At 37.0% G+C, this 10964-nt stretch overlaps 1 protein-coding gene across 1 annotated transcript in view; it reads left to right on the forward strand.

The window, feature by feature from the left end:
* KIFBP (kinesin family binding protein) overlaps positions 1–7069 on the forward strand; it is a 20008-nt gene extending 12939 nt beyond the window's left edge. The window contains exons 6-7 of the mRNA XM_081073764.1: positions 1877–1992; positions 5581–7069. Of these exons, the coding sequence (XP_080929890.1) occupies positions 1877–1992; positions 5581–6456 (992 nt within the window). The 3' untranslated portion in view covers positions 6457–7069. The remainder of the gene's footprint in view (positions 1–1876; positions 1993–5580) is intronic.
* Positions 7070–10964: the final 3895 nt, after the last annotated feature.

Raw genomic sequence — 10964 nt, forward strand, 5'->3', positions numbered from 1 at the left:
GACTTGGACAAAAGTCCTGGAAGTACACACTGTTCCCCAATAAAGTCCTGTTCCCCTTCCCCAATAAAATCTAAAAAAAAGAAAAAAAATGAATTTTAAAAACTATGCATAAAAAGACAGTATTATTTAAAAAAAAAAAAAAAGGCCCCCAAGTGTAGTGCTGAAGTGCTGTCTAGTGTTCCTAAGCACATGAAGGCTGTGATATGCCTTATGGAGAAAATGTAATGTTAGATGTGTATAAGTGGACCCATGCATTTCAGACTCACGTTGTTCAAGGGTCAACTGAAGTTGTTTTTTCCCTTAAGTAATTGTAGATTGGTTGAAATCTACAAGGTGTGATCAAAAAATATGGTGAATATTTAAATTTAAAAATATTCCAGTAAAAGACACATTGCCATTAATCCCCCTCAAAATACTACCACTCACTTCGAACACACTTAGCCTATTGTTCTCGCTACTTTCTGAAGCAGTTCTGGAAGTCCTCTTTGGTGAGTGTCTTTAGTTGCACTGTTGTGGCTGCCTTGATGTCCTGAATCATTTGACTTTGGGGAAGAGCCAGAAGTCACATGGTGCCAAATCCAGTGAATAAAGTGGATGAGGACACACCGTAATGCCCTGTTGTTTTTGTTTTTTTTTTTAGTTTTTATTGGAGAACATTGGGGAACTGTGTATTCTCTCCAGGACCCATCAGCTCCAAGTAATTGTCCTTCAGTCTAGTTGTGGAGGGCGCAGCTCAGCTCCAAGTCCAGTCGCCATTTTCAATCTTTAGTTGCAGGGGGCACAGCCCACCATCCCATGCGGGAATTGAACTGAACGGGCAACCTTGTTAGAGCTCATGCTATAACCAACTGAGCCATCCGGCCGCCCCTAATGTTATTATTTGACAGAAATTGTTATACCAGACATGATGTGTGACATGGAGCGTTATCATAATGGAGATTGATTTATGATATACTTTAAAACACACCTTCTCTCAACTGTAGCCCACACCCAACTGACTGCACTGAACAAGTTGAAACTTGTCACACACTGTTACTAAGGTTCTGTGTGCCCCGTCCAATATTGGAGATCCCTGCCTTTCCAGTGGATGGCACTCAGCAGCAGCATTCACTGTATTTTTTGATCACACTGCGTAAGAGGCACTTGTCCAAAAAAAAAAATTAATAAAAACTAAACCACTAGTAAGATACCATTTTGTTTTTTACTCTTCAAAATAGAAAGCTAAAAAATATTACAATGTCCAATGTTTTCAAAGTGCTTGCATTGAGTAGCCTGATATACTGTTGGTTAGAGTACTTGTTGAAAATAATTTGGTGGTATGTATCATGAACATTTAAAATGGTGTAAACTCGGACCCAGTAAATTCCACTTTTAGGAATCTGACCTAAGGAAATAATCCAAAATCTAGACAGATTAATGCACAGAGATCTCTTCCTGTTTAGAGTTGTTTGTAATAGAAGAATTGGAAACAACAAATGCCCCGTATTAGAAGAATGGTTAAAGTATGTAACATCTATATAATTGTATATAATGCTATACTTTAAAATGATTAACATAATGTTTAGTTAGTAATTACATGGGTAAAGTTAGTGGTATAATATAGGAACAAAAAGCTGTATTCAAAATCGAATATATGTTATAACCTTAGTTTTCACCTACAGATAATATATAAGAAAAAACTAGAAAGGAATGTGCAAAAATAATAGCAGTGAGTGCGTCTGGGTGGTAGGGATTTGGGGTGGGTTTTTATCCCAGTGCTTCTGTGAGGATCTTTTACTTTTATGGTCAGGAAAGGGTGATTTAAGAAAGGATGCAGTACACAATGAAAATTATAATTGTGACCACTGAGTTCAACAAATCATGTTTGTAATTTTAGTTACTGAAGCTGAAGGAGATATGCCAGAGCTTTATCATCAAAGAAAAGGGGAAATAGCAAGATGCTGGATCAAATACTGTTTGACTCTCATGCAGAATGCCCAACATTCCATGCAGGTAATGTAGTTAAAAGTTGCCTTTTAAATGACCAGGATATAAGTAAAAGCTTCAAAGGGTATTATGGTCATTGAGCTCACTCCATGTTTATTATGCAAGGCATGAAGAATGGTCTCATAAGTATTTCTTACTCTCCCCATCTTTACCTTTTAAAATCTTACTTATCATTCAAGGCCTATCTCAAATCCACTACTTCCTTGAAGACTTTCCTTTGGATAGAATATAAATTCCCAGAAAAATGGGGTCTACATCATAGTCACGTTATATCATTATCTCCAGGCACAATAGGTTCTCAATAAATAATTGTTAAATGCATAATTCTTCACCCCCTACAGATATTGTCTCCTTCCTTTAAACTCTGTATCAAATTTTTCTTAACCCTTCCTAAATTCTGCTTTGTGTTATCCTTATTCATGTTCGTTTACCTCTTTTTAGACTATAAGCAACTTGAGGGTTGCAAACAATTCTCATTCATCTTTATATACTTTATGTGATATATGAATGTATATTTTTAAAAAATAAATACAAATATATCTGGAAACAGCCCTGTCAGTTTGTAGCTGTGTTCATGGCCATTTTACTTAATCTCTCTGTGCCTCAATTTCCTTACAAGATGGAGTTAATAATGTATGTACTTAATATGTTGTTATGAGGGTTAAATTTATACACACACAGGGCTCAGGAAAGTGCCCGAGCCATAGCAAGTCCTCAATAAATGTTAACTGCTATTACCATCATTATTATCACTGATCCATACTGAATCCTAGGTCCTAACCACTACAGAGGAAAATAAATCATTTGTATGCGGTGTAGATACATAGACATTCTTGAAGCAGTTATGTTTGTTTTGGGGTTTTTTTTGCATGTATTAAAGTGTAATTTTTACTAATAAATAATATAGAATCTTGCAAAATGACTAAACAAAATAAAACCAAACAAAACACAGTCCCCCAGAAGCATAGCTCTTACAAAGATGAGAGCATTATAGAGGTTGAGGATAATTATGAGGCATATTTAGGAAAGAAGGGAAATAGGGAAAAGAATTAGGAAGTTTTATATCCAAAGAAATTGGAACCAGGAAGAACTGCTACCTTTCTTCTGCTCAGAAAGCAGCCTGGAAAACATGTAAACAAACAAGCAGCCAGGAAGCAAGTAAGTAAACAAGATGAAGAGACTTAATGGCCTGCATTTGAAGTAATTGGGTCAAGCAAAATACGCTATGGATTAACTCACCCTTTAGTTAGTTGATGTTTTCCAGACTGGGCACTAGAATTTACCACCCGATTTACTTTAAACTCAAATAGTTGCCATGCTACTTAAATTACTCAGATTTTCCTTAATCTGACATTTTTGTTTAATTTCATCCTTTGATCATCTGTTTATCCGAAAAGCCTTTTTAACTTAAAAACACACACAAATTATTTATGCCAGCTCTATGCTAGTCATTGTACTACGATGAACAAAAATAGGCCTGGTTTTTGACTTCATGTAAGTGTGCAACTTTGGTAAGTTCCACAAAGGAGAGACATGATATGAGAAGACATAATAGGTGGAAGTAACATGTGAAGGAAGCTCTGGAAATGAGTAGGACTTATCTAGACTGGAGATAAGAGGGAGCACTGTTACAAGGAGCTGACGCAGCAAGTTTAAACGTTCTAGGACGTAGGGAACTAGAAGGGATAGAACAAAGGCTTGTGGGGCTGGAGTGGAGTCAGAGCATGTGATGTAAATAGAGTTAGAAAGGGGCTAAAACAAGCAGGGCCTTAAAAAGAATGGAAGTCTTGAAGGGTTTTTGGAACAGTCACTTAAGTAGCAGAATGGAGAATAAATTGAGGGAAAGCAAGAGTAGATGAGGGAGGGGCTGGGCAGTTAGCGCAGTTGGTTAGAGCGTGGTGCTCTTAACAAGGTTGCTGGTTCAGTCCCCACAGGGGCCACTGTGAGCTGTGCCCTCCACAACTAGATTGAAACAGCTACTTGTTTTGGAGCTCATGGGTCCTGGAAAAACACACTTAAAATAAATAAAAGTTAAAAAATAGTATATTAGATGAGGGAGATTAAAACACCACTGAAATAGTCCAGGTGAGATGTAAAGGTAGCTTGGTGGCAGAAGAGGTGGAAGAAAGAAGAATGGATTTAAGAGGTATTTAGAAAACACAGCATGAAGGACTTGGCGATAAATTGGAAGTGTGGGTAAAGGCAAGAGGAGAGGGGACATTTCAGGAGTGATTCGTAGGTTGCTAGCTGTCCACATCAATGGAGTGTTTTTCCCTAAAATAACACTAGACTAGGAACCTGTTTGCTGAAGAATAGGACTTCCAGTGTGGACATGAGGATGAGGTGCCTTGGAGTCTTCTAAGAGGAGACATCATAGGGAGCTGTAGTTTTGTACCTGGAGCTTGAGAAGAGGTCCCGGCTGTAGCTGTAGGCTTGTGAGTGAGTTGTCCTCCCAGGGATGGCAGTTACAGCTGTGGGCGTGGACGAGTCACCTCTCCAGAGCAGTGCTGTCCACAGAAATAGAGTACTAGTTACAGATGTCATTTTAGATTTTCTAGTGGCCACATTAGACAAGGGAAAAAAGCAGGTGAAATTAATTTTAATTATATGTATTTTAACCCAGAATATCAAAAAATGTTATTTCTATATGTCATCATTATTAAAAACTTAAGAGATATTTTAAAACTTCTCATTGGAAACTTATTTGTACAAAAATTTCTTGGAAGTTGGATGTGTGTTATTTTGCACAGCTCACATCTCCGTTTGGACTCACCACATTTCAAGTGCTCAATAGGCATCCACGCACGGCTCCTGTTTGGAACAGTGTAGGTCTAGAGAGACATCAAGAGAAAAGAAGAGAAGGCCTTGGGGCTGAGCATTGAGGGATCTGATGATTAATTTTATTGACCAAGAAGAGAATGAGCTTAATCTATTTTATTAGGTGGGTGCAAAAGTAATTGTGGTTTAAAAGGTTAAAAATAACTGCAAAAACCACAGTTATTTTTGCACCCACCTAATAATCATGTTAGCTCCTTTTCCCTTTTTTTTTTTTTTTGGTCCCAGGAGGGAGGGCAAATAATTTTAATTAGGAAGGAAGATTTAACTCTTTCTTCACTCTAGTGTCTTTAAAAGACGTAGATCATTTCTCTTTAATACATTTCACTAAGTTACAGCATAAATATCATATTAATCTTAATGGCGTGTCTGTGAGACAGTTTTAGGATTTACATCACAGTTTTACTCTAATGTTAAAATACTACTAATAATGTATAACATGTATATAATATGTCACAGTTCTTAAAGTTCTTTTATGTGCATTTATCTTATCTGAAAGAATAACAGTAAATGAGTTTTAGTTCCCCAAAAAGGAATAAAATAGGTAAGTGGTATAAATACTTCCTAATTTTTTATATTTCTGATATAATAGAAGAATGAAGTTTTAGAAGATGTTTAAGATTATAATACCACCCTAAACCAGACTAGGAAGTAATAGTGATTTTTTGGGTTTTTTTTTCTCTCTTCAGTTTGTTTTAACATTATTTGCCATCAGGAGATAGTGACCTACTTAACCATAATTTTTTTTTTTTTTTTCAGGACAACATAGGGGAACTTGATCTTGATAAGCAATCTGAACTTAGAGCTTTAAGGAAAAAAGAACTAGATGAGGAAGAAAGTGTTAGGAAAAAAGCTGTGCAGTTTGGAACCGGTGAACTCTGTGATGCCATCTCTGCAGTAGAAGAGAAAGTGAGCTACTTGAGACCTTTAGATTTTGAAGAAGCCAGAGAACTTTTCTTATTGGGTCAGCACTATGTCTTTGAGGCAAAAGAATTCTTTCAGATTGATGGTTATGTCACTGACCATATTGAAGTTGTCCAGGACCACAGTGCTCTGTTCAAGGTGCTTGCATTCTTTGAAACTGACATGGAGAGACGGTGTAAGATGCATAAACGTAGAATAGCCATGCTCGAGCCCCTCATTGTGGACCTGAATCCACAGTATTATCTGTTGGTCAACAGACAGATTCAGTTTGAAATTGCACATGCGTACTATGACATGATGGATTTGAAGGTTGCCATTGCTGACAAGCTGAGGGATCCTGATTCACACATCGTAAAAAAAATAAACAATCTTAATAAATCAGCACTGAAGTACTACCAGCTCTTCCTAGACTCCCTAAGAGATCCCAATAAGGTATTTCCTGAGGTAATAGGGGAAGACGTTCTGCGTCCTGCCATGTTAGCTAAGTTTCGAGTTGCCCGTCTCTATGGCAAAATCATCACTTCAGATCCCAAGAAAGAGCTAGAAAATCTGGCAACATCATTGGAACATTACAAATTTATTGTTGATTACTGTGAAAAGCACCCTGAGGCTGCCCAGGAAATAGAAGTTGAGCTAGAACTTAGTAAAGAGATGGTGAGTCTTCTTCCATCAAAAATGGAGAGATTCAGAACCAAGATGGCCATGGCTTAATAATCGCTGTTTTTAATGAAAGAAAATGTGCAATACGGAAGAGATTTTTCCCCCTTAGTCAAATAGGCCCAATTCCATCGTAATATTTACTTTTATAACCAGATGAGTGCCGTTTGAACTTAAGGTACAGTCAGATCAATTAAAGATCAACTAAGTCTTTACTAGGACCTTAATCAACATAAAGATAATTAATAATTTACAACTAATTATGTAAATTGCCTTGTTAAAGTGACATGTGATTGGTATTTTAGATTGCTTGTTTCCTATTTAAATATAAACCTTTCCTGTCTGTTTCTAAAAGTAGGTTTTTTTGTTGCCTAGTACTTAATGGGGTCTTTAAGAGGAAAAGTGCTGGGTAGTATACCTGGTAGACAAACTTGTTATATTAAAACTGAAAAAGTAATTTGCTATAGTTATTCTATCCCAAATATTTACTTGCCTAAATTCCCAAATAAATCTTTCCTTTTTGAAAATATTAAAAAACTAAGTTATGTTGTTGTAAAATACTGTAAAGTAGTTTGTCTCATTTATAGGGGAAAAAGGCCTTGTTGGAAATATAATAAATTAACCTGTTTCAGTAATAAAAGCTTCCAGTTACTCTTGTTTTCTTGTAAGAATTGATTTTTGATACTTTAAAGTTATTGCCTTATTTAAAGCCAGAGAAGAATGTTTCTTTGGTAACATTGCACAGATTGAAAAGGTGAAAATCTTACTGGCTGCAGTTTCTCATGAGAGGATTATGGGTTTATTTATAAACCTTTCAGCACTGTTGAAAAAGAATATGTACTTCAGGGAGACATTGTTAATATATGTTAGTCGTTTTAAGAAATCCAGAATTGAAACGGAGTCCCCTTCCAGTACAAAAATCAAGATCAGTTGTAAAATCTGATACAGAAAATAACAGCTCTGTATGTTGGCTTGCCTGTTAATTTGCTTTGGGAAGTTTAGGACTAGGTCAACTCTAATATTCCATAACATTTATATATGTGTGATAAACACATTTTCATTTGAGATCAGTCTGTCGGGAGCAGGTTGGGGAGGGGGGAAGGCTTTTGAATGTAACAGCAACATATAATTCACTCAATGTTTAATATTTAGTAAATGTCTGCCGTGGGTCAGACACTGTTCTCACTTTTCTAAGCGTAGGGGATACAGTGATGACCAAGATAATACAGGTCCTGCTCTCGTAGAACAAGTAAACAAATGAGCAAGATGATTTCAGCTTATGAGCGCTATTTAGAAAGGAACGAGGGTTATATGGTACACATTTAATGGGAACAGGTGCTTCTTTAGCTACAGTGATCTGGAAAGGCCTCTGAAAAGCTGGGAGGTGACACTGAGCAGAGAACTAAATGGGGGGGAAAGGCAGTAAAGATTCTTTGGTAGAGTATTCCTGCTAGGCCCTGAGGCGGAAAAGCTTTGGAAGCAGTTTGGCATTTTAGGAAATGGGAAAGGCCATAGTGTCAGGTGCAGATGAGGGTGGGGAGAGGGATGGAATGGGGCAGGGGTAGGAAGTCCAGATGGATAGGGTTTTGTGGATGAGGAAGAGGAATTTGGATTTATTCTAGTACAATGCGAACCTTAACAGAATTTTTAAGAGGAGAGTGGCATGATCTGATTGGCATGTTTAGGAAACCACTCGGGCTCCTAGGGGAAGAAGGAGACACCAGAGGGGAAGCAGGGAGATAAGCTAGGTTCTATTAACATTAATCCAAGTGTTTTGGACTAGGGTGATAAAAGAGGGATGGAGAGAAGTGGATTCACTTAGTGCTTTGGAAGTGGAATCATAGGACATGCCAAAGGATTAAATGGAAAGGATGAGGAAAAGAATCAAGAACCATATTAAGTTGAAAGATACAGAAGAAGCATGTTTTTATGGGGTTAAAAATTAAGAGTTCTATTTAGCTCATATTGAGTTTAGATGCTTGAAATGAAATGATTGCTAATAACATCCCTTAATCGGGCTTTAAAAAGGAAAGTGAAGAGGAGTTCCGGTCAAGATGGTGGAGTAGTCTGATTAAACTAATTCTGAGAAACTGAAAACAGAAGAGATCAAGAGGAGACAAAGAGAATGTGGTCTCGGGGATAGTGATACAACTCTGCGTCTCAACTACTCTCATGTCTTCAACTCTTTGGAGAACTGATTCTAGAATAAATCCCCATTATAAGCCTTTCCTGATACAGCCATTTTGTTACCAACCTAATTAACTTCATGACTTCATTTATAGTCATTTAGTCATTTGTTTAATAAATACTGAGCTCTTTTTTGTGTTTCCCTGAAAGTAAGACATAGCCAGACAATCAGCTCTAATGTGTCTTTTAGAGCAAAAATTAATATAAGACCGGGTCTTATTTTACTATAAGACCTGGTATGATATAATCATATCATATAATATAATAATAATATAATACAATAATACACCAGGTCTTATTTTACTATAAGACCGGGTCATATATTAATTTTTGCTCCAAAAGACGCTTTAGAGCTGATTGTCCAGCTAGGTCTTATTTTCGGGGAAACATGGTAGTCACTGTGCTAGGCTCTGAGAATATGATCTGTAAGTCACAGCCACTAACATCTTGATAATTTTTCTTTGCAACTGTGTTATTCAACTTGATTCAAAAGATAAAATTCAAATATAACACACACTGCTCTTAAAACTGGTCTTTATCCTAATGGCCATCAACATACTCTGCTATTTGTCATTTGCTGTCTGTAGTGACTTTTCATGTTGTAAGACTGTCTTTATAGATCAGCAGAAAATCTCACTGGCGGCTGCTTTGCAATCCTGCACTCTATGCATGTAAGCTGTTCCACAAACTGCTTTCCCTGAGCTTCCCAAAGACAGCTGCCCACTGAGACTTCATTACTTCTCTGGATCTACTGGAGTAGATCTACTTCATTACTTCTCTGGATACTTTAGTAGTTCTCAAACTTTTTGGTCTCTCTCTAAGCCCCTTTGCACTTAAAATTGAGGATGCCAGAGAGCTTTTGTTCACGTAGGTTATAGCTATTTACCCTATTTGAAATTTAAATTAAGAAAATTTTAGCAATTTATGTTAAAATGACAATAAACCCATTAGATTTAAACATAATCTTTCACGAAAAAGAATTATTTTCCCAAAAAAGCAGCATGTTTTATATTTATTTGTACAAATATCTTTAGTGTCTGGCTTAATAGGAAACAGGTTGATGCTCATAACTGGTGTGAATATATCATGTAGCTTCTGGAAAACTGTTACTACATTTGTGAGAGTGAAAGTGAAAAAGGTAATGTCTTCTTATTGTGAAAATAGTTTCATGGGATCAACGGCCCACTCAGAGGTTCCCTGGACCCCACTTTGAGTACTGCTGCCCTAGCCTATTCTCTGTTAGGTATGGTGCAGAGGAGATGATGTTGAGGGCTGGTATAAGTAACTTAATAAACCATCGGTGGCTGGTGTAGGTCTCATCCAAAGGGAAAATTGAATCCCTGTATAATTTAGTTCACATTGATTTTAGTTGAGTCTGGAGTCATGGCAATGTCATGTCTTTAATTGTTATTTTATCACAGAATATATTGGATTTCTTGGCAATACTGGGTTCTTTTAATTCTGTTTTATCTGCTTGAACTCTGCCAAAGCTGTTTCATTGTGTTTTTTTTTTATCCCTATTACTGCAGGGTCGCTAAAGGGTAGTCAAGGCTCTCCCTTACTTACACAGTTGGTCATTATTCTGGGCTAGTTTTGTGAAATCTTACATGAAATACATATGCCCAGAACCCTTAGAAGTGTTGGCAGCGTGATAGAATTGGGGCTAGAATCAGTGAGCTATCAGAGCCATACATTAATTTCAAATAACCTTTGGTTTCTCTTGTCCTCACCCCTGAAACCAATTATTAGAGCAAAGACTACATGTGGAGCTGGTCAAAATATGTTTGACACAAGACTCCTTTGCAATCTTCTTAATCTTGCTAGATTTAGACAACTAATATGCTAAAGGCACCATTCAGTCTTTCATTCGTTTATTCACTTATTCAGTAAGTATATACTTATCAGAAGACTGCATAATACCTGTCAATCCTGAGCAGCTGTCTGAGGAAAACTGAAATTTGTATATGAATTTTAGGGTCTTGCAGACGGTGTAGGCTATATTTTAGGGAAATCCTAGTTCTTCTTAACACTTTTGTTTAAATGTTGTTCTCATTCCTTTGCTGTTATCCTCAGGGACCACTCTGGTGGAAGGAGAGACTTTTCCTCTTCGTTTGCAATTCCTTGGGAAATGTTGTTGCAATTGCCTGTTACTCAGTGGAGTTTTCTGGGTTATCTACATCTTTTTTTTTTTTTTTTTTTTTTTTTTAAGATTTTATTGGGGAAGGGGAACAGGACTTTATTGGGGAACAGTGTGTACTTCCAGGACTTTTTTCCAAGTCAAGTTGTTGTCCTTTCAATGTGCCGTTCAGCTTCAAGTTGTCCTTTAAGTCTTAGTTGTGGAGGGTGCAGCTCAGCTCCAGGTCCAGTTGCCATTG

This window comes from Rhinolophus hipposideros, assembly GCF_964194185.1.
Source record: "Rhinolophus hipposideros genome assembly, chromosome: 15".
NCBI classification, from domain to species: Eukaryota; Metazoa; Chordata; class Mammalia; order Chiroptera; family Rhinolophidae; genus Rhinolophus; species Rhinolophus hipposideros.